We start from the raw sequence: 23,255 nt of genomic DNA, 5'->3' as shown, positions 1-23,255 counted from the left end.
ACAAATAACGGGATAGACATGACGGTGGGGAGATGGGGGGGGGGCGGGGAAAAGATGGAGGAGTTCATTTGTTCAATGTGTATCATTATCCAGGATATATTTATTTGTCGAGGGCCTGCTGTGGGCAGGAGAGACCCCACAGACGCCTGTTACCACAGCACTGATGTCTCATGGGAGAGCCAGACGTCACTCAAATACCCCACCACTGGAGCTCGTACTGTGAAGAAGGAGCATGGGTCTCTGAGAACGTAAGCAAGGAACCTGACTTGGGGTGGCTTGCTCTGGGTGGGGGGAAGAGCATCCCAAAGGCCCAGTGGTGGCAGGGAGCAAGGTGAGCAGCAAGGTTGGAGAGGAAGGGGGAGAGAGGGAAATTGAGGTAACCCCCCACAGCCTACCACGGGGAAGGCAAGGGCCCTACCAGGCCCAGTTTTTTTTTAGGGACTCCGCCTTTTATTTATTTATTTATTTTTAAAGCAAAGTATATAGTTTCTATATGATAAAATATATAAAACACACTATTTGCCATTTTCTACTCTTTTGAAGTGTACAGTTCAGTGGCGTTAATTACATGCATCATGTTGTATGACCACCACCACTATCTATTTCCAGAACTTTTTTATCGTCCCAAACAGAAACTGTGACCATTAAGGAATAATAACTCTCCGCTTCCTCTTCCCCTCAGCTCCTGGTAACTTTGAATCTACCTTTGTCTCTATGGATTTGCCTATTTGAGGTATTTTGTATAAGTGGAATCATATCATATTTGTCCTTTTGTGCCTGGCTTATTTCATTTAGCATCATATTTTAGAGTCAGAACATGTGTGTCAGGCTTTTATTCCTTTTTATAGCTAAGTAATATTCCATTGGATGTGTAGACCGTATTTTGTTTATCCATGCATCTGTTGGTGGGCTCTTGGGTGGTTTCCACCGCTTGGCTGTTGGAAAGAGTGCTGCTCCGAACATCAGTGTATGAATACCTGGTTGAGCCTATTTCCAATTCTTTGCGGTGTATATTTGGAAGTGGAATTGTGAGGTCACATGGTAATTCTATGTTAAATGTTTTGAGGACCCTTCCTCCAGGCATCCTATCTTAAGTAATATGAAATAGACCCAGTTATATAACAGAGTTTGTGTTACCTATAGATTTATTTCACTTTTTTTTTGCATAGTTGCTATTTTTTTATTTATTTAAATTCAATTCATTAACACATAGTGTAGTATTCGTTTCAGGGGTAGAGTTCAGTGTTTTTGTTTTTTTAAATGTTGTATTTATTTGTTCATGAGACAGAGAGAGAGAGAGAGAGAGGCAGAGACATAGGCAGAGGGAGAAGCAGGCTCCATGCAGGGAGCCCGATGTGGGATTTGATCCCGGGTCTCCAGTATCACGCCCTGGACTGAAGACGGTGCTAAACAGCTGAGCCACCCGGGTTGACCGCCCCTTGTTTTTTATAGGCACTGCACCATTTCACATTCTCACTGGTAGCATACAAGGTTTCCAGTTCTTCACATCCTTCCTTGGCCAACGCTTGTGATTTTCCAGTGACTTTGTCTTTATCCTAACAGCATCACATCTAAGTCCTCCCTCAGAACCTTCTCTGACCTCAAGTCTGGCAGGCAGTCTGAGGAGTCCTCACCTACGGTGGGATTTTGAAGAGGGTACATTCCCATGGAAGTAAGTCAGGGGAACACTGTTCAGCATCTCTACTAGCAATGTCAGCCAGAAGGCAGGGATGGAGATGGGAAGAAACTGGGTAAGGAGCTGGGAAGCTTTTGAAGAAGACGTACATGTGGCCAAGAGACACATGCAAAGATGCTCCATATCCCTCAGCATCGGGGAAATACAAAGCAAAACCACGATGACATACCAGCTCACACCAGTCAGTATGGCTAGCATTACCAAGTCAGGAAACGACAGATGGTGGTGAGGATGCAGAGAAAGGAGGGCCCTCTGACACTGTTGGTGGGAATGCAAGCTGGTGCAGCCACTCTGGAGAACAGTATGGAGGGTCCTCAAAGGGTTGAAAATAGAGCTACCCTGCAACCCAGCAGTTGCACTACTGGGTATTTATTTACCCCAAAGATACAGATGTAGTGATCCAAAGGGGCATCTGCCCCCCCCCCCCCGCACAATGTTCATAGCAGCAATGTCCATCATAGACACACTGCGGAAAGAGCCCAGATGTCCATCAACAGAGGAATGGATAAAGATGTGGGATATATATACAATGGGATACTACTCAGCCATCAAAAAAGAAAAAAGAAAAAGAAATCTTGCGATTTTCAATGACATGGATAGAACTAGAGGGTGTTATGCTAAGCGAAATAAGTCAATCAGAGAAGGACGATTACCACATGATCTCACTCCTGTGTGGAATTTAAGAAACAAAACAGAGGATCACAGGGGAAAGGAGGGGAAAATAAAACAAGATGAAATGAGAGAGGGAGACAAACCATAAGAGATTCTTAACTCTAGGGAACAAACCGAGGGTCGCTGGAGGCGAGGTGGGTGGGGGGATGGGGTAACTGGGTGACGGGCATTAAGGAGGGCACGTGATGGAACGAGCACTGGGTGTTGTATGCAGCTGATGAGCCTCTGAACTCTACCCCTGAAACGAATACTACACTATGTGTTAATGAATTGAATTTAAATAAAAAAATAGCAACTATGATTGCCAAAAAAATAATGAAATAAATCTACAGGTAACACAAACTCTGTTATATAACTGGGTCTATTTCATATTACTTACGTTAGGAAGCCAGAGTTTGTAGTAAATGTAATAAAACACCAATAATTCAAAAGAAAAAAAAAAGAATTGGGAAACTCGTGGAGAATTTGAGGCCTGTCCCACTGGGTTCCCGTTAAATAGGTCTTGTGAGGGTCCTTTTAATCTCCCCATTAGAGCGCTGCTTCCCATAACAGCCCTTCAATAAATAAATATCTCTTCCTAGCCGGAGCCCAGTAAATAGACATATGAATGAGTGAGCCACCCCATTGTCCCTTCTCCCTCGCCTATTATTATCCTTAGCCCCTTCCGAAGACCAGGCGAGCGTTCTACTCCCTAAGAGGCCTTCAGGCTCCTGTCTGGTGGACCCTGCCAACCATCTGGGTCTCTTCTGGTCTCTTCTGGTACTGAACCACTGTTTGCCTTGACAGTTACTCTACAGGGTACTCACAGCTGTGCAAGAAATTAGGGGAAAAAAAGGGGGGGGGCAGGTTGCCCTGAGTCCCTTCTAGAACAAGGCAGGGCTTGTTCTAATGGATGTGGAAGGGAGTAATTTATCCAAATAATGCTCTCCAGCCGCACTGTGATATAAAGATCGCAGAGTACTTTGCCATTTCTCATCTGAGCCTCACTGTAAGCCACTGCGGTTGGCAGGGTGAGTACTGTTTGCAGGGGAACACCTTCAGAGAGGACAGGTGACCCACCGAAGGTCGGAGCAGAAGTGTCAGGGATGGGTCTGACTCCATGCCCAGGGCCCGCTCACCCTCCACCTGCAGTCATGACTCACCCCTGCCTTGCTGCCCCCACACCTGCTCAGGGCCCCTAGGAAGAGCTCAGCCAGGCTTTTAATAATCAATCAAGAGTTTTCCTGAGGCGTCTGCACAGACTTTTGGCTAGTCTCCTCAGAAGCTGTTCTTGCAAAATGCTTTCTTATTTTTGCCCAATCAGAACGGAGGTCAAAAAAAAAAAAAAAAAAAAAAAGGCCCTTCCATTCTCTCTCTCTCTCTCTCTCTCTCTCTCTCTCTCTCTCTCTCTCTCTCTCTCTCTCTTTTTCTGCACCAGCCAGCCTGGCAAAGCCTATTTCATTCCCGAAATTCAAATTGGAAACTGCCTTCTGTTCTCATTAGCTTGGGTTGTAGCAGTCATTACATTCTAAACAATTAATCCCTGAATGCCAATTTCTTCCTAGAATTATTCTGGACTCAACAACTGGTTTTCTTAGCAGCAAGGCTGAGGCAATTATTCCTGGCTTTTGTAACTAAACATGCTGCGCTTGGCACTTTACAATGTTTTCATCATCATTGAGTTATCAACATTTATCTCTATCAGGGGAAAGAGAAGGCCGTCCAATTGTGAAGGCCCCGCGATCACATAGCCCTGTTTACTGACATCGGCAGCCTCCCTGGGGCTCCTTTGCTCCGCCTGGAGAAGAGGGAGGAAGTCCCCCAGACCCCAAACCTTACCTGGGGGACTTCCCACAGGGACTAAGAAGATAGACCTCCAAGGGGCAGAGGCAGTGGGGGTGGGGGTGGGGCCCAGGGTACAGGGCAGTGCTCGCTGGGAGCTGAGACCGCACGGCTGTTAGACATGCCTTCCTTCCAAAGCTGGGCCCCCAGAGTCAGCAGGAACCTGGGAATCTGATGCGGTCTGTGGGATTTCTTTCCTTCCAGCAAGGACGGCACGGCTGCTCTGATGGGGGACGTGGGATTGCAGGCAGCTCAACTCATCCTGGGCTGGGTAGGGTCCGCTTACCTTCCTGTGCGGTTCCCCAAACACAGGCCTTCCAGAGAGGCGGCGTGGCAAGGACACGGGAGCAGCCTTGGGGGGCAGGCTCCCCTCGCACTGCTGTGTGGCCGGGTGCCCACTACCTATCCTCACCTGTAGAGTACGGCTGAGGGGAGCTCTATTTCTTGGGGTTATTTTGAAGATTGAATATTTATCATTAGACTCATGTGCCTGGCACCGAGTGCTTTATGTGTTTAGACACAAATAAACAAGAACTTCCCTTTAGCAGTTGAAGGGGTTTTTCATGTTCTTTTGTCCCCTTTAGGCCTGAGAGCCCACGACATAGCGTATAGACAGAAAGCTTGCTCCACCATCCCCTAAACCGCGAAGCAACCCCCTCACTGCCCCGATTCACTTGAAGACATCAGCAAACAGATCTCCAACCCGTGTTCTTTTCAAAAAGTCGACCCACGCAGCACCAGGGTAGTAGTGACTGCCCCAGGCTCTCCAAGAGTGGAACTCAAAACATTTGCCAACAGCACGTGGAGAGCTAATCTTCAGATGATCAGCTCCTAACCAGTTAAAGCTGGAGCAGCTGTAATACGGTGGGTGGACGGGAGCCAGAACCCGCGAGCTTCTTCCCTCTTTTCTCTGCATCTCAGGACCTCTGGGCTGACTGTGTGCACCCCCCGCCCCTCTTGCATCCGGTAATGACCCCACCAACCACCAGCAGTAAGGAGAGTAGCGAACACCTGTGCCCCATTCACTGTGTGCCAAGCACTTTACCATATCAACTCAGTCTTTACAGCCCCCCTGGAATGCAGGTGCTATTATCATCCCCATCTTACAGGTGGGAAAACTGAGGCATAAGACAAGCTAAGTGACAAGTGCAGAGTCACAAGGCTGATAGCTGCGGAGGCAGGGGTTGCACAACCCAGGCGGGGTGGCTCCAGAGTCCATCACTTAGCATCGCATTACCTCCTCCTGAGTCATTGGCCTCACCCATGAGCCCACACATCCAGTCCGGGCTCAGAGACCCAACCGTGTTCTCAGGCAGGAAGGATGGGGGTGGGGGGTCATAGCTTAGAGCAGGCTCCAGGACACGGGCTCCATCTTTTGGGTCTCTGGATAACCCTCTCAGGTCTCTCACTCCCTTGCCTTGTTCTTATGAGCCATCTGCGTGTTAGCGAGACCTGCATTTACTAAGCACCTGCGTGCCGTCTATCTACGCCACGGCTGGGGACACGGGCCCTTGGGGGACTCAGCGTCCAGAAGGGACACAGATGTGCAGACGGCCGCAGGGACGGATGTGAGTAGGTGAGGGAGCTTTGGCTCCCCCTGGGGAAGGAGGCTCTCCGGCAGGGCTTCGCGGCCCAGGCAGCAGAGGCTCCTTCCTGCCGGCTGCCTGGAATTCTAGAGGGCCGCCCTGCTGTTGGGAAGCTGGCTGTGGGCCTGCAGCCGTGCCCCGGCCTTCCGGGCCTCGTGTGCAACGCACACCCTCTGTGTCCCTTGAACTCCAGAGCCCTTTGCGAGATCGGACGTATACGAGGGAGCCCATCTTACTAACCCCTCACCCAGAAAACAAAAATAAGATGCGGAAAATCTAAAAGGCCCACCTTTTAGTGACTCTGGATAAGCTTAATTGAGTCATTCCCCATCTCTAAAATTTTCCCCTTCCCCGCACGACAGGCATTTCTTCCTCTCATAAATTCCCAATTCTTTCTCATCGCCTGAGAGGCCCTTTGAACCCACTAATCAGGTCACGGCAGTAGCGTTTCTGGGAGGCTTGCTTATTTAACACGGATAGACAAATGAAAAGAAAAAAAAAAACAAGGAAGGAGAAAGGTAGAAGGAAGGAAGAGAGGAAAGAAGAAGGCAGGCAGGAAAAATAAACCAGCATTTCTGAGGGCGCTGCCACATGCTCAGGCCCCATTTAGGTGCTTTTCCATCTATTTGCCACATGTGCTCCGGCCGCTGCACACCGCACGCCTTCTTACAAACAAACAAAAAAATGAAGTGCAGAGAGGTCAAGGCACTTGCCAAGGGTCACACAGCGAAGAACACGGGAGCTAAATCGGAAGGCACGTGGGAGTCCAAGGGCTACGATCTTTCCAGTGTACTCGGAGGTGTTTAAGACATGTGTGCGGGGTTTCCCAGTGTCACCAAGGTGCTGTCACTCACTGTAAAAAACGGGCCAGGCTGGCACGGTGAGCCCACTTGCCCCCCACATCGTCTTTCCCTTGCCCCGGCAGCCCTTGGGGGAGGTGGCCTCAGACCTCCACGGGCACATCAGGGTTACCTGGGAGGGACGCACAGAGCAGTGGTGCCTTCCCCCCTGACAGGTGGAGAAGCCAAGGTGACGGGACTTGCACAAGACCCGCCAGGACCTGAGCCAGCCTGCAGAGAAAAGCTCAGCCTCTGGGTGCGGAGAAGAGCTCCTCAGCCAAGTGTTTTCAAGCAGTGGGTGGTAAGTGCCTGGGCGCTCGCCTTCCCGCCTCGGATTTCCCCGGGAGTCTTGGAGAGCCTGGTGTCTCTGGCGCCTGCCTCAGTCAGCGGGCCCAGAAGGGTCCAGCTGGCATTTATTTAATTACCACAAACAGTTGCAGCACTTGGGCTGCAGTGAGGCTGGTCCTCACTGCGCTTGGAGGCCCCCCTGCTCCCGGGGAGGCCGGGCTGAGTAGGCCTCACAGGGCCCTGGGTGCCCTGGCACGACGCGCATAGGGGTCCTGTCGTTGGCTCCCCGGCAGGGTCCCCTGCAAGCCCTGTACAGCCCCCCCGTGACCCCCCCGCACGTCAGGGCTGCTGGGGCAGGGGCCCGGGGCTCACCCTGGCGACTTCCCTCCTGCCTTCCAAGGTCCCTGTGAACATTACCCTGCGTTTCTCCAGCTGGCACCCTGGAAGCAAAGCTCACAGACCTCCTTCTCCTTCCTCTCCCTAAGCTCACCTCTTGGGCTGATGCCTCCCTCCCTCAGTTCACCTCACAGCAGTTTTGGAAAGAGAAAAATGCTTGCAAGGGACTAGGAGAAAGGTTGGCCAGAAATCAAGACCGAGGCTGAGTTAGGTTAGGTAGCACATGGTCATTAAAGTTGCATTTCTCTTTGGTTTTAGGGGGAAAAGAAAATTAGCAATAAATATGGCTGAGAACGAGACAGGGAATTTCAAAAGCCTGTGGATCTTCTTAGAGAACGGGTGTGACATGGGAAGAGCCACATTCTCTTAAAGGACATGTTCACTTTTGTATAAAAGAAATTTCCTTTTTTTTTTCTTGCTGAGAAAATGTGGCTGGTCTAATGCTGTCCCCGTGTTCAGAAAGCATTTGCCTTTGTGACGCGGTCACCTAGCTCCCGTGGTCGTGGAGAAGCAAGGGACGCATTGACAAGATAATAACATGCCCCGGATCTGGGGGTCGCACTAGGTTCAGACACCTGTCTGCCTGTTAAAACACATAAAACACATAACCGTTTCTCTCTTTACTCCTATCGAGGTAAGATTGATATATGACATTATATTAGTTCCAGGTGTGCAACCTAATAATTTGATTTTTTTGTGTACACTGCAGAGTGCTTGCCACGTGAGCATAGTCCCTCCCAATCTGTCACCCTACAAGTGACCCCCTTTGCAAAATTTTCACCCACCTGCAAACCCCTTCCTTCCCTTCGGGTAATCAGCCTGTTCTTTGTGTGTCTGAGTTTTTTGTTTTGTTTTTTTTTAGATTCCATGTATACATGAGACTATATGGTATCTGTCTTTATCTGACTCACTTCATTTAGCATAATGCCCTCGGAGTCCATTCATGTCTTTGCAAATGACAAGATTTCCTTCTTTTTTTATGACTGTCTAGTATTTCATTGTGTGATATCTATTTCTCTCTATAACTATCTATACAGAGATAGATAGATATCACAATTTCTTTATCCGTTTGTCCATCGATGGATAGATTGTTTTCTTATCTTGGCCGTTGCAGATAATGCTGCAATGAACATAGGGGCCCCTATATCTTTATTGAATTAGTGTCTTTGTTTCATTTGGATAAATACCCAGAAGTGTCATCGCTGAATCAGGAAGCAGACCTACTTTTAGTTTTTTGAGACACTTCCATGCTGTTTTGCACAGTGGCTCCACCAATGTGCATTCCCACCGATAGTGCACAAGGGTTCCTTTTCCTCCAAATCCTTGCCAACACTTGTGACTACTTGTCTTTTTGATAATAGCTGTTCTAACAGGCATGAGGTGACATCTCCCTGTGGTTCTGGTTTGCGTTTCCCTGATAAGGAGTGATGTTGAACATTTATTCGCGAACCGGCCATCTGTGGGTCCTCTTTGGAAAAACATCTATTTAGATCCTCTGCCCATTTTTTAAATTGGATTTTTTGTTGTTGCTGTTGTAATTTTTGCAATTGAATTGAGTTCTTTATATATTTTGGATATTAACTCCTCATCAGATATATGATTTGCAAATATTTTCTCCCCTTCGGGAGGTTGCCTTTTCATTTTGTTGGCGAGTTTCCTTTGCTGTGCACCCATTAAAAAGAATGGTCATGGGGGACACATTTCTTTCATGCAGGGTAATTCAGAATTGGGTGTGTAGATAAAGTTGTTGCAAAGTTTTCCCTGAACCATTTGATGCCAATCCTAATTTTTACTGAGTCTGAATTTGGAGGGCTCTGCTCTTTGTAGACATTTACAGATAAGCAATTGTGTTATCGAGAGGGAGGGGGGGAGAGAGAGAGAGCTTAAGATAGAGGTTAAAAGCACCAGCTCAACTCTACTGCTTGGACAGGTTATTTAATCTCTCTCTGCCTTGGCTTCCTCCTGTGCAAAGTGGGGATAGGCTGATGGCATTGTACTGAGCGTGTTTAAAAAAAAAAGGCAATTCAGGTAAATCACTTAGCACAGCAGTTGGCAGTTTGTAAGTGCTCAATAAACATTAGCTAATAAAAAAAAAAAGCTCACACACACATACATAGTCTTACGTTGGGTTCTCCAAAAATAGAGCCCGAGGTAAAGACTTGGATGCAGTAATTTATTTGGAAGGCGATTCCGGGAAGCAGGAGGGAGGAAAGGGGCTGCTATAGGCCACAGGGGTTTGGTTCTACCCAGCAGCACAGAGAAGCCTGGAGAATGCCTCCTAGGACTGTCCGTCAAGAGCTGGAGCATCTAGGTGTGGATTTGATGTATATATGCAAGGGTAAGACAGGGTCCCACCTCAGGGTTTTTAAATGAAACGTAATATACTCAGTCCTAGTCCTATGGCCAAGCCTGTTGGCTCAGTTGCTTGTTGTGAAAAGAGAGCACTAAGGGTGAAGTAGCAAGAAGCGCTTAAAATAAGCACAGGGTTTTAATTTAAGAAGGCTCCACCCCAGTGAACAAGCTCTTCCACCTTTTTCCGCTTCGGTATTCTATATAATGGAGAATGGTAATAATATACCCCTTCCTAGCGAGCATTGAATGTACAGCATTCAACGTAGTTCCTGGACATAGCCCGCCTTCAGTGAACGGTGGCCGTTTCGTGGCTCCTACTGTCATTACTGCTGTTCCGACGTGCGTCTCTGAGACAGCAGGAAAAGGACTAAGGGCTTCAGGATGCGTAGCTGGCTCAGCTTAGTAGAAGTCACAATATACCTCCAATTTATAGAAGGGAAACCGAGGTTCCGGGTGGCTATTTGCATCAGACCTCCTGGCACACCTTCAGCGAGGTTGTAGGAGTTAACTCTGGGGGTGGAAGAGGGGGTGTCTTGGTGTCTGGCTGCAAAGCAGGGCAAGTGGTTAGCCTCGCTGGCCAGTCTTACAAAATCTGTTATCAATCTAAATGCCTGTCTCTGGGGGCCTTCTTGATGCTGAGCAAACCCCATCTTCCCTCTCCAGTGTGGTCTGCAGTGGCCTCTCCCCTCCATAGAGGACGTTTGCCAGCCTTGTCCTGGGTGCGGGGGGGGGGGGGGGGCACCCAGCCTTGCCCCTTCCATGGGCCGCTCTCCCCTGGCTGGAGTTCCCGGTGCCTCGGCTGGAGACAGCCCTGCAGCACACAGCTCCCTCCTCATCACGAATTCCTGATTAAAAATACATTAAAGGACAGATAAATTATGAAGAGATACCGCATCTTTTTTCTTTTTTTTTTTGAGATACCGCATCTTGCAAGTAAAACTGACGTTTCCAGTTAGACCACAGGTCTAAATTATCCGCAAGGACGCCTGTTCTATGGCTGAAGACACTAGGCTGGTTTCAGATCTGTCTTCTGAGGGCGTCTTCATCTGGGGCTCCTTTGTCGTAGAACCTGATTCCACTGTGCACCCATTAAAAACTGCTCTTTGCAAGAGCAGTTCTGGCTTCATGGCTTTGGTGACTTCATTGGGAGCCTCACCCCCGTCCTCACTGTGTATTTGTGTCAGTACAAGAGACCCAAGGAACATTTACTTTCTTAATTGCCCCACCGTTGCCCGGCTGGTTTACATCATGGCACATTCCTGGGGACAAGGAGCCCCTGGGAAGATGTCCAGCATTGCCACAGAGTCCTGGTGGAGAGGCAGTGTCCTTAACCAGCGTCCTCACCCCCACGCAGTGTGGTGTCACAGAGGCCCTTATCAGCTGTGACCTTGGGCAAGTCATTCATCCCTTTGGTCCTTGTGTTTCAGACCCAGCCCTGGCACTTGAGCATCGCTCTAGCTCTCTGACCTTGAGCAGACTGTGCTTCAAGATCCTAGTCACTTGACACAGGTCATCTTACTGCTGACCCTTCCCCCCATCCAGTTGGAGTAGAAGTTTGGTCACCCACACGAGTTGGGCAAAAGAAGCTTGGTCAGCTCCTGTGACACCAGGTGGCATCACCACGGGACACGGCTTCACAGTCACGACAGCCCCCATTTATGGAGTACGCATCACGTGCTAGGGGCTGCACTAAGCACCCGATGTCCATCACATTTCTTCATCTTCCCAACCGTCATTTTATAGGTGAGGAAACGCAGGCTCACGGAGGTCAGAGAGCTCACTCGAGGAGAACAGCCACGTTGGACTCACACCCAGATCCGTCTGACTCCAAAACCTGTACTTTAAAGCCTCAGCTAGAGTGGCCCCTTTTCTTTGCCAACACCACTTTCTCCCTTGAACCTCCCTCCTGAGACGGCAGTGGCCAGTCCCAGACTGGACAGGGGAGAAGGATCTGGTTCATCTCCATCGTCTTCTTCCTTCCACTGTGCTGGGGATCAGGATCCTCCCTGTCCCCAGCTCTGGGCTTTGTCTCCTGCCATCCTGCAGAGGCCACGCCGGGGTCCAGAGGGCCTGGCACCTCACAATCGCCATTGACTTGTGTGCATGAGTGTGTGTGAGTGTGCGGGCGTGCATAGAGACTCAGGCTGGAGTGCAGGGGACCTGGGCCTGCACTCAGTACTTAAAAAAAAAAAAAAGAAACTCTCTGATGACAGTAGGATCCAGGAATGCTTTCTTGGCTCTGAAAGGTCAGAGCATGTCTCCTGCCCTCCCTCAATGGCAGGGGCTGTGGCCTGGATGGAGTGTGGTCCCCCTTCATCCTTGCCCTGCTCAGAGGGAAGCTGCTTCTCAAGGCAGAATGAACTGAGGGGCAAAGAGAAGACGGCCAGTGTCCCAGGCAGCGTGCAGCGTCCGCCGCTCCATCTCCCACCGCGGGTCTCAGCTCAGCTCAGGCCCACACCCCCTAGATCAGATGCCCCCCCCCCCACAGGGCCACTTACCCCTGTGCTTACTCAGCTGCCACTAATGAAGTCATGCATAAGGCATGAGGGGCAGGTTTCAGGAGGGCGGAGGTGGGGACTTTTCTGCACGGCTCCTGGCTCTGTGAAGGACAAGGGGACCCTGCTCCTCAGCTCCCGTCCCCACAGAGCCACCTGTGTCCTCCCGAGACCCAATCCCTCTCCCGTGGCCGCATGGGCTTGAAAACCCAAGCGGTGCTATATAGCAGGGCTGTTGTTGAAGCTATGCACTAAGGACAAATTGGACTTTTATATAAGGCAAGAAATTGTTCTATTCAAATTTCTCTTCAAGGCCAAGGGCGATGCACAAATATCAAGAAAGAGCAAGCGGGAGGCTTGTGGAGAGGGAGGGAGGGCAGAGAAAGACAGCCAGGTGGGGCTGCAGGGAGTTGCCTCCAGCTTCCTAGGAGCGGCTTTCATGGTAATGACCATGTTGACAGTACCTGCTGCTGCTGTTTCCGGACTCTCTCTCTCTCTCTCTCTCTCTCTCTCTCTCTCTCTCTCGCGCGCGCGCGCGCAGACACTTTCCTCATGTGAGCTCATTTTGGCCTCATGCTGCCGTAGCAGGTGGACATGATTTTCTCTCTTTTAAAGATGAGGAAATGGAGCCTCTGGGAGGCTAAATCATTTGTGCAAAGTCACACATCTGCAAGTGGCACAGTCTGGATTTGAATTCAGGCCTGGCTGCCCCCAAACTGATGCTTTTGTTTGTTTTTTTCCCTGTGCCCACTGCTTCTCCCCATCTTGTTCTGGTGGATTTAAAGGTCTATGCTTTTGACTATGTATCTCTTTATCCTTTGATTTACAGAATACAGTCTGCGTGAATTCATGTTAATTGTATTATTTTTAAAAGAATTCAAAAAAAAAAAAAAAAGAAAAAGAAAGGAGATTTATGGCCGGGGGTAGGGGAGTAGGGGGCAGGATGATGCAGAGGCTCCAATGTGCTAAGGGAACGTGGGTTTGGTGAAGGGCGTGGGTTTGGTGAAGGGCGGGGATGGTAGGGTATGTGGTACAACCTATGGGGTCCTACTGCTGGCCCAGGGCTGATAGGGGTACAGGAAGTTGGGGGGGGAGATCCTTGCAATTTTCTGCTCTGACAGCATGCACCCAAGCAAGGGATATTTTGTTTGGGCTAATTTGAAGGCAGCCTGGGACAGTGTAGGGGATATAAGCCTGACATTAAGAGACCTAACTCATGGTTCCATTTCTGTCACTGGGGTTGATTCCGCAAAAGTCCTGTTGTGGGTTGAAGGGTGGTCCACCAGGTGATATGTTCATGTCCTGGCCCCTGTGAAGATGACCTTATATGGCAAAAGAGTGAATATGATATGACCAAAGGTAGAATTAAATTAAGGATCTTGGAAGGAGAAGCTTATCCTAGATGAACCAGGGAGGCCTTAAAGGCAGTCACATGTATCCTTATAAGATAGCCACACAGAGGAGAGGGCACACAGAGACAGAGGCGACGGGACCACAGGGGCAGAGACTGGGGGGATGTGGCCACCAGCCTAGAAACACATGGTGCCACGGGAAGCTGGATGAGGCAAGGAGCAGATTCTTCCCTGGAGAGCCTTAGAGGGAGCCACGGGCCTGCTGACGCCTTTCATTTTGAACTTGTAGCCTCCTGACCTGCGAGGGCATACATTTCTGTTGTTTTAAGCCACCCAGTTTGTGCCAACTTGTTACAGCAGTCCTCGGAAACGAATACTCATCATTTCCCCCTCTCTGGCCTCAGTTTCCTGGACTATGCAGTGAGAAGGTTTGACCTCCCAGCTCTGACACTCTCTGTGTCATTCCCAGAGCGTCAGGCCCCTGTGGGAGGACAGGTCTCCGTTCTCTGGAACCAACCCTTTCCAGGTCACAAGGGAGCGTCTAGACGGACCACCTCTCGCCTTTGAGGAACAGAACTATTTGAATCCAGATGACTCCATTAAGGGTAAAATCCCTTCGTGGACGGCCGCTTATTTATTCTTTCTTATTGTTAGTGGCTAGAAACATACTCGGCCTTACCCCAGGGAAGTCATCCAGATAGCTCTGACCTCTCTGTGGATTTTAAGGAAAGCTTTCAGTACCTGTTTTCTAATTTCGGCCACAGTTTTCTGCAGCTTGAGGGACCATGGCTAAGGGAGTCACACAAAATTTGCTTTGGGGCTGCTGGATAGATGGAGCAGGGCGGTAATCGGCTCACCGCAGCAGCTTGGGGCGCTGCAGCCTGCCTGCCCCTCCATCACTAGCACGCAGCCAGCGAACGACGGCTCGGGGCTCGGGGCTCAGGGCTGTTGGTTATGTGACTCGGGAGCCTCATCTGCAATCATCGTCAACCAGAAGCGCTGCACCACCGCTCTGTGCCGGTGGAGTGGTGTCAGACTATTCACAGGAACCCAAGGGCTGGAAGAGGCTGCACGCGGAAGCTTTGAGAATAAAGCCCAGAGAGCGACCACCCCCAGTTTCAGCCCCTCCCTCATCCTGGCCTGGGCTCCTCCAAGGTGCTAATGAACTGTGAGGGGACTTGAGAGAGGGCAGCAGAAGGAAGACGGTGACATTTCCAGAGGATGGGGAATGGGATCCTCCGAGGCGCGTTATGTCAACAAGAGCTGAGTCACCCACACGCGCTAGCTGTTAACAAAACAATCTTGTCAGAAGCCTTTAACTGCTTTAAAACAGGTACTGAGGCTGAACACTCCAAAGGCCACCTGTAAATCTCTAAAAAACAATGTTCGGGTCTTTAGCTCTCATTCAGGGGCCTGCTGCACTGTGTCGAGCAGAGTTAGTGAAAGCCTCAGGGCGGTAACGGGATTTCCAAAGATTATCCCACAAACAGGAGAGGCGATGTTTGGCTTTGCCACAGATCTCTTCTCCTCTGTTCCCTCCCTTTGGTAATCCCTCTCCTTCTCAGTGCAGCCCACACCCCTGCCCCCCTTCACCCATCACTCAACACACATTCATCCACACGGGTCCAGTTGGGATGAAATGGGTCTTGGAATGAAAGGCATGTGGATGCCCCTCCCGCCTCATGCGTGTGTGTGTGTGTGTGTGTGTGTGTGTGTGTGTGTGTGTCTGTCTGCGAGCCCAAGGTTAATGGGTACAATGAAGAAGAGGGCACTGGGTGGCTCAGTCAGGTGGGCATCAGACTCTTGGTTTCTGCTCAGGTCGTGATCTCAGGGTGGTGTGCTGGAGCCTCTCGACCAGCTCTGCATCCAGCAGACAGTCTGCCTGAGATTCTTTCCTCCTCCCTTCCCCCTTCCCGTCTGCTCCTCCCATGATGCCCACGCAGTGCACTCACTCTCTCAGATAAATAAATCTTAAAAAAAAAAAAACAAAAAACAAGAAGAAGAGGTCTAGGAGCAGCTGGATGGAGGCATGAGTAGCCTTCCACGACAAGTGGGGAGGTTATACCCTCTGTACTAGACGCTACGGAGGGCGCTGGGGGTCTCAGCAACGACTTTGGTACTGGCCAGGGCCTTCTTCAGAAGTTTGCCAGAAAGCGTTTTGCTAGTCTTTCAGAATCCAGTTTATCAAGAGCTGTAGTTAAGAGGAGGAAGTGGTCCAGCAGCCTCGGCTCAGGTACTGTCTGCTTGGGAAGCGCGAGAGACCGACCCTGGAGGGGCTGGAAGGGCCTGGGTGCAGGGCCTGGCCATCCCAGCCCTTGGAGGAGGTCCCTAGGGGTGGGGAGCCAGAGGGGGAGGGCTGCCTGGGGCCAGGGCATTATAGAAGGGGCTAGTGCCAGCGGGAGAGGCGCCAGTAGAGAAAGGCCTCCTTGATTTGGAAATAAGGAAAAACATGAGGGAGGAAGGAATGCTGAATCAGGAGCAGGAGCTGGGGCCCCGCCGCCGGCCTGAAGCCTGTAGCCACATCTATGTAACCTCTTGAATGAAGCCGGGGCAGCAAGCCAAGAACACTGGCTCTGGGTGGTCACTCTTCATGAAGTGGGAAGGAGGAATGGGGGGTCCTGATCTGTGCCCGGAGCCATCCGTTCAAGCAGACAGAAGGACGGACATGGGGAAACACGGAATGTCCTTTGCACTCCAAGGGGGGCCCCCTGCCATGCAGCTTCCCTCTGCCTGCCCCTCGCTTAGAGCAGAGGTCCCCGGGGTTCCCATCCCTCACGTTCCAGCCCTGGCGACTGCCCCCTTTTAATTAGGATGGGCTTAAGGGGTGTGATGGCTCTACCCAGGGTGTCTGCATTCCCAGGAGGGCGTCTGCTTTTCCGTTTAGAAGCATAAAGGCATCAGGTTGCTCGAAGGAATCCCGGGTTACTGAGTAATCGCCATAATAAGATTGAGAATGAAGGTGACCTATAGAAGCATGGTAAATACACGATTTTCTCTGCTCAGTAAGTGAATTTTCATTATAACTCAGCACTTGCCTCCGGTCCTCGAATACTGTTAGCAATTCTCGGGGAAGCCTGGGAAAGGACAGAGCGCAAATATGCTTCCACAAAGAAAAACACAGGCTTCCCAGCCCTCTTTGTAGCTGCACGCAACCTAGAAAATTGAAAGCAAGGTTGCAGTTTCTGTCCTTGGTCACCATTTCATGTAGCAGCCTGTCATACAAAGTGCAGGGAAGCACCACAGATCAATAGCTCTTCTGGGTTAACATTGCCACAATCTCTTTTTCTTAAAAAAAAAAAAAAAAAAAAAGATTTTTTTTTCCTCCGTGTAGATCACAGCTTATTATATCCAAGGCATATTTCTGTGGTCTGTCTATGGAAATGAATGCTTAGAAGGAGCACTTTTCTTTTGAGGTTTTATTCACTTTTTAATGCGAATGATGGGGGCAGCAATGCTCCTATAGAATTGTTCTTTTCAAAAGCTCTGCACATGGCTGTTAGCCCTCCGGTTTGCAAAGCAGGTAACATTTACCTGAATGGGCTACCTGGACCCTGGGAGAGCACATACATGGTCCTTATCGAGACACTGTAAAGGTACCCTGGGTTGCAGAGGGCTCTCTGCTCGGCACGGCCTCTGCGAGTCCCGCGCACCTTGCCAGACCCTCTCACAGCATCAGCAGCCCTCACCTTGCTTTGTTTACCTCGGTGATGGTTGTCCGAGCAAAATCTCTAAGTGGATTTTTATGGGAAATGAAAAGCCAAATGAGTATATGTTTGAAAAGTTGAGCCATGGAAAACAGCCTCCCAAGGCATATGCCACCTATTTTTATGTTGTCACTTTATATGGTTTCTAAGTGGGCTAAAGACTTGAAGTGACGACTTTTCAAGTTCCTAGTGAAACCCCACAGGTTATATGTACACTAGCATGATTTTTTTTTTTTTTTGAGGAGAGTGCTAGACAGCACATCATCCGCCTCTAGTAACTCTTTTTAGCCTCACAGAGCCATGGAGATATTCATTCATATGTCCATTTCGAAGGTGAGGAAGGGAAGGCTCAGAGAGATTGACTATTTTGAGGGCTGAGCTTGGTGAGAGCTGATGCAGAGCCTCCAACCCTGACTCTGAACTCCTGGGTTTTGGGCAGCAGGACTATTTAGCACGATCTGGGCAGACCGCAGACCTCACGGAAAAGATGTACAGGGATGCCTTTCACCCCACCCCACCCCACCCCACCCCCAAGATCTTAGCACCTCTCTCCTCCATCATCAGCTGTAGTCCATGAACCATATAAATTCCAACTTTGGAAATGCTAAGTCTCATAAACAATTTTTAAAGGTATTAAAATGCAAAACAGGAGTAAACAAAATTTCTTGCCACAGGGAAGTAACTAATGTAAAGTGACAAAATAATGGGAGTTTGAATGCGGTCTCAAAAGTGGCCATAAAATGGAATTCAGAATCATATCTTAGTATGTACGCCGTACCCTTGCTTCGCCAAGGGTGACCAGCAGTGAATTCTCATTTATAAAACTAAGCCACGGAGGCAAAAGGAGACCGTGGGATGAGGGGAGGGAGAGCGAGAGAAAGAGGGAGCGTAGGAAGGAGGGAGCGAGAGCAGTTGAGCGGGAGGGTGCTGGTCACAGACTGGGTACCCCAGGGAGCCAGTTCCTAGTCTGTGCACCCTAGCAGCCCCAGGGCGGTCCATCACCCCCCTCCCCACCCTCCCCAGGCCTGGCCACCTCTAGACTGCAGGGCCTGCAGGCAGGTGGTCCCTCCCAGGGACTTCCAGGAATGGGGAGGGGGGGCAGGGGGGAAGGCACCCATCTGTGCTGACCTGCAGGGCGCTGCCTGAGGACAGTCTGATGCCTCATAGGAGTTTACAAAGTGAGGAGCAACAAGCAACACTTTTTCCTCCCCAAGAACAGTGGTCAGAATGCCAGACCCCTCCCCGCAGAGACTGCTGCCCCCCCAGGCTGCGGGGCCCCCCCCTGCCCCTGGCCCCCCCCCCCTCGCCCAGCCCTGTGCACCCCGACCAGGACCCGCAAGCGACCCCTAACCAGTCCATCGTTTATCTGAAAGCAGAGCCAAGGTGGCTCGGAGGGTCCAAGGTGGGGAGCAGCTCATCTGCATCCCCGGACCCCCCCTGCACTGGCTCCCCCCACCCCAGCCAAGGCGGGCTCTGCACTCATTCCCCCATCAGTCTCGGCTGTGCAGCCGGCTGTCTTCCCAGATCCCAGATGATCCCATATCCCGGCTCTTCTTTAAAGGGCATCCACCTGGAGGCACAAATGCAGCAGCCGCCCCCTGGGTCCCCGCGGCAGGGGTGCAGCTAGCTCCCAGCGAGCAAACTCCTCCGGATGTCCCCTCCCCACCCTCCACCCCCCACCCTCACGCGCCTAGTCCGAGCACAAGGAGAGACATTTCGCAGAAGGAGCCCCCTCACCAACTCCCAAGTCCCCCTTCCCCACTTCAGCGTCCCCAGGAGGAGCCTCCGAAATCCACTGCCTGCCTGCTCTCTCCTGCACGCGCGGGACGGTCCGCAGCGTGGGCAACTTCTCACATCCTGGCTGCTGAACACTCGCCCCGGGAATATATGGGATCCAGGAGAGGACGCCCCCCTGACTCCCTCCACCGCCCTCGCTTTTGACCCCGACCCTGACCCTGACACCTCGGGGTGCGGGTGGGGGGTGGGGCGGAGAGGCCAGGCCATCACTCCAGTCGTTCCTGCCAATGGGGGGGGACACAAGGCGCGATCACCGAGACCCCAAGACACCCCAAGACCCCAGGCACCCCCTCCGAGTCCCCTAGCGCAGGCGCCCCCCCCCCCCCCCCCCCCCGCGCAGAGGGTCTCTAACCCCGAGGGGGGGGCGGGGCGGGGGAGGGGGAAGGACCCTAACCCCAGCTGCACGAATGTCAAACGATCCACAGCAACTCACCTTTAGGTTGTGCGTGGGGTTTACCACGCAGACAAGTTGCCCGGCAGCGGAGAAAACCCGTCTAGCCTTGTAGTGCTGAAAGCGGAGGTGAATGAGATCTAACACAGCCCCAAAGCACTGGGTAAAGAAAAGCATCACAACTTTTGGGGTGGTGGGGGGGAGGGATGCTGCTGGCTCGGCGAGGGGCGTCAGGAGCTGGAAGTCCTGGGCTCTGCAAGGACCCTCCGCTCCAGCCCGGCTCAGCTCAGCGTGCCTTCAGATTCATCATCAAAATAAGACGGTTAGAATCTTGCAGCAGTGAGGCGGCCAATCAAAAGGACAGAAATGTTATCCTTGAGGTGCAGAGACAGCCAATAACAAATGCCTCCCCTCCCGAAACTCCCAGATGAATTGAGCCTGGCGGAGAATGTATTATTGAACATTACCATAGATCAGCACATTGCATTTATCTTGCGATTACAGCCGACCGTACATAATGCTGCGGAGATAGGCTGACAAAATTGATTGCTTAATGTGTCTCCATTTATTAATTGACTTAATTTAACATGAGAGCCTTTCTTAATGCGCCGGCAAAAAAAAAAAAAAAAAAAAAAAAAAAAAAACCACACACACACACACACACAAAACAAAACAAAACAAAAAAAAACCCACCAAAAACATAAAGCATTTTGAAACCGCGAAATAGTAAAACACCCTGCTCCAAAGTAGGCAGATGGAATAACGCAGATCGGGGCTCGACTCACCAGAGCTGCTTGGGAGAAAATCAAATATTACAAGACTCCGATTCCAGATCAGGGATTTGGCAGCATAGAAACGTGCATCTTTCAATCTTGTGCTCTCCGTAATTTGGATTTCAGCCCCTTGATAAATCTTACTTTCCAATCTTTATCAAAGCAAAGAATCCCTAACAAAAGCATTTGGAGGTGGTAGTGTTGGGGGATATATATATATATATATATATATATATATATATATATATATATATATATATATATACTGTAATTACCGAAGCCTGAGAATATTAAAGCATAAAAATGCACAGAGTATGCTGCTAAAAATAATGAAATCCCTGATGCATGAATGCACACACACACAAAAACCTACACAGAGAGGAAAGTGGCTTGTAAATCAGCAAAATAATTACAGATGTGGAGGGCCTTTGCTTGTCATCCATTTGCATATTGGTGGGCAGCAAATTGCTAATTAACCACTAGATTGTTGGAGACATTGAAATAGGGATTAGGAGCACACACACCACATCGGCGAATGCAGGCAGCACATTTCTGTGCTGACGCAGGCAGAGGGCATCCCAGGCTTCTGTCCGAGCTCCCTCTCCAGAGTGGGGCAGGTGAGGGCACTAAGCTGGTTCTGGAAGAAAGTCTCCGGAACAGTACACAGAATGCCCTAAGGTATCTTGGGAACGAGTTCTGATGGCTTTAGTCAATCCTCGCAACTAACACACCACGAGAGTTGAGTGTGCTGTGTCTCCCCTTGTCTTTAGTGGTTCCTCTGTGGCGAAGTCACCTGGCACCCGGGTGAGGACGCATCAGCCTTGTGGGTGAATTGCACCCACAGTGGGAGCCCAGTGATCCTTCTGAATGGCTGTCACCCTCCTCTGGCTACAGTGCTTGGGGTGTAATGTAGGCAAAGCATGCGCACACCTAGGACACCCGCATCTATGACCTGGTCAGGCAATAAAAACAACACCGTTAAAATAGGAAAAACCCCTCGTAGGATATGCTAAAACCAGGACAAAAGCAGATGTTAGTTTTAACTTGAATTTAAAACCAAGTCAATGTTTTGAGAAACAAGTGAGCCAAACACCTAATTGCTGCTTCCATTTTAATTAACGGAAACTTTATACTTTGAAAAAATAATTGCACTGACACAAAACGAGAAGGTAACCACATTTGAACTGATTAGAAGCTCAGGCGATGTGATATGACGTTATAGGAGATGAGCGCCCGGACCCTCTCATTATGTGGTTCATAAATAAGCGTTGCTGGGCCACAACACCTGAATTTGCTTTCTGAAGTTTTCATTTGCCAGAACAAGCTTTTAGCGGTTCACCGGGAAAGCATTCAGTGTTCTTTCATTGCCTCACTTAAAAAAACAATCAAATAAAAGTAAGCATATACTCCCACAGATTCCTTAAAGACACAATTTGCAATTCAGAAAAGTCCAGACTTCCCCTTTCTACATCCTCTGTTATAATGGAACTATTGTGTCGTTTGTTTCTCCCATTGTATCACCTCAGACGGGTTTCTTAACCTCACGGAGGCTTGGTTCCCACACTTGCAATGTGGGGATAATAGAAATTAGTCTCTCAGGGTCATTGTGGAGACTAAGATGATGTATGGAGAAGTCCCGGCACGGTGCCTGCTTCGAAGCAGACTCTCAACATTTGAGTCTTCTGCAGATCCCTGGTGGAAGGGTGATTATTTGGCAGCATGTTTTTTTCTTTCTGCTCCATGAAATATTTTTCCTATGGATAGTCACCCTACCCTCGAGGGCCACAGAAGCAGAGGGTGTAAATACAGTGGACTGGGCTCCTGCTATGTTCTCAAGGGTAGGTATTCCTGATGACCTGGGGGCCGGGCCTGGGAGTGAGGGCCAGGAGCTGAGGGGTGTGTGTTGATGTCAGCAGTGAGGGCAGCGCCACAGACCTGCTCTCGTGGATGCTTTTCTTTGGTCTTAGACTTGAGCCCCTTTTGGTCTTAGACTTAGACTTTTTTGGTCAAGCTCTGTACCCCAAAACTGATTTTTGTCATTCTATTTTAGAATATTAATAAGCACATCATCTGTCCTCAGAATCAGTCCAGTCCTCCAAATAACCATCCACTGAGAAATGTTTGGAATTAACCCTAACGGCAGATGCTCATGCTTGATGTCTCCAAAATAGGGTGGCAGGAGCCAGCCTTCAAATAGAGATGTAGAGCTGTGTCACTGTTTACCACTAAGTCGGCCCCCCCTGCAATGGTCACACCAATGCCCTCATTCTACACCATGATGCCCAGGGCTTCCCCTTCATCTCTGTAGCAATCAGACTTGCATTTCATCTGGACTTAAAAGTTAGTAATCAGACAAATTGTAGTTCAAACCCAATATTGCTACTTACTGTTACTTTGGGTGAATTATTTATATCACTGATGCTTAGTTTTGGTGTCTGTGAAACGAAGCTAATCATGCTTTTGAAAAGTAGCTTAAAGATCAAATGAGATAATAGAGGTGAAATGACCAGCCCAGTGCCTGGTTTTTGTAATAATTTTAATGAGAAGCCCCCATCATCATCATCAACATTATCATCATCATCATCATCATCATCATCATCATCATCATCATCTTTTCACCCAAACTATTTTTAAGTCAACCCAAAATGTTGGTAAAGATGTGGAACAACCAAAGATTTCATGCACTACTGCAAACCACTTTGGAAAACTGTTTGGGAATATCTATTAAAGCTAAACATATCCATACCCTATGTGTGACCCAGAAAGCCTACTCCATGTGCCCAAGAGTAATGTGAGCATTGGCTCACCAAAAGATTTGCACTAGGATTTTCACTGCAACGTTGCAGCTATATCCACTGTGGTTAAGAAACTGGACACAACCTAAATATCAACAATAAAATGGGTAAATTACCTTCTTTTTGCCCCCCTTTTGCTAAATACCATATAACAATGAAAAAGCAAAGTATCTGCTACATGCAACAATGCAATAACATGGGTGTATCTCACAGATGTAATTTTGAGGTAGGGAAGTCAGGTATGAAAGCATATGGGTTGTGTGGTTCTATTCATATGAAGTTCAAGAACATGGACAAG

General features: G+C 49.6%; 1 protein-coding gene and 1 long non-coding RNA gene across 2 annotated transcripts in view; one reads left to right on the top strand and one right to left on the bottom strand.

Annotated features, from left to right (window-relative positions):
* The window catches only part of LOC112678874 (uncharacterized), a 108,936-nt gene extending 95,989 nt beyond the window's left edge, over positions 1-12,947 (top strand). Inside the window, exons 7-11 of the long non-coding RNA XR_007405065.1 lie at positions 94-248; positions 683-733; positions 4,774-5,053; positions 6,791-6,915; positions 10,568-12,947. This is a non-coding gene — a long non-coding RNA (uncharacterized LOC112678874). The remainder of the gene's footprint in view (positions 1-93; positions 249-682; positions 734-4,773; positions 5,054-6,790; positions 6,916-10,567) is intronic.
* SIAH3 (siah E3 ubiquitin protein ligase family member 3) overlaps positions 1-19,704 on the bottom strand; it is a 72,260-nt gene extending 52,556 nt beyond the window's left edge. The window contains exon 1 of the mRNA XM_025478270.3: positions 19,432-19,704. Coding sequence (XP_025334055.1) covers positions 19,432-19,566 — 135 coding nt within the window. The 5' untranslated portion in view covers positions 19,567-19,704. The remainder of the gene's footprint in view (positions 1-19,431) is intronic.
* Positions 19,705-23,255: the final 3,551 nt, after the last annotated feature.

The sequence above is a fragment of the Canis lupus genome, chromosome 22, assembly GCF_003254725.2.
Source record: "Canis lupus dingo isolate Sandy chromosome 22, ASM325472v2, whole genome shotgun sequence".
Taxonomy (NCBI): domain Eukaryota; kingdom Metazoa; phylum Chordata; class Mammalia; order Carnivora; family Canidae; genus Canis; species Canis lupus.
Note: the sequence above shows the minus strand (reverse complement) of the source record. Positions and strands in the feature narration are given on the sequence as shown.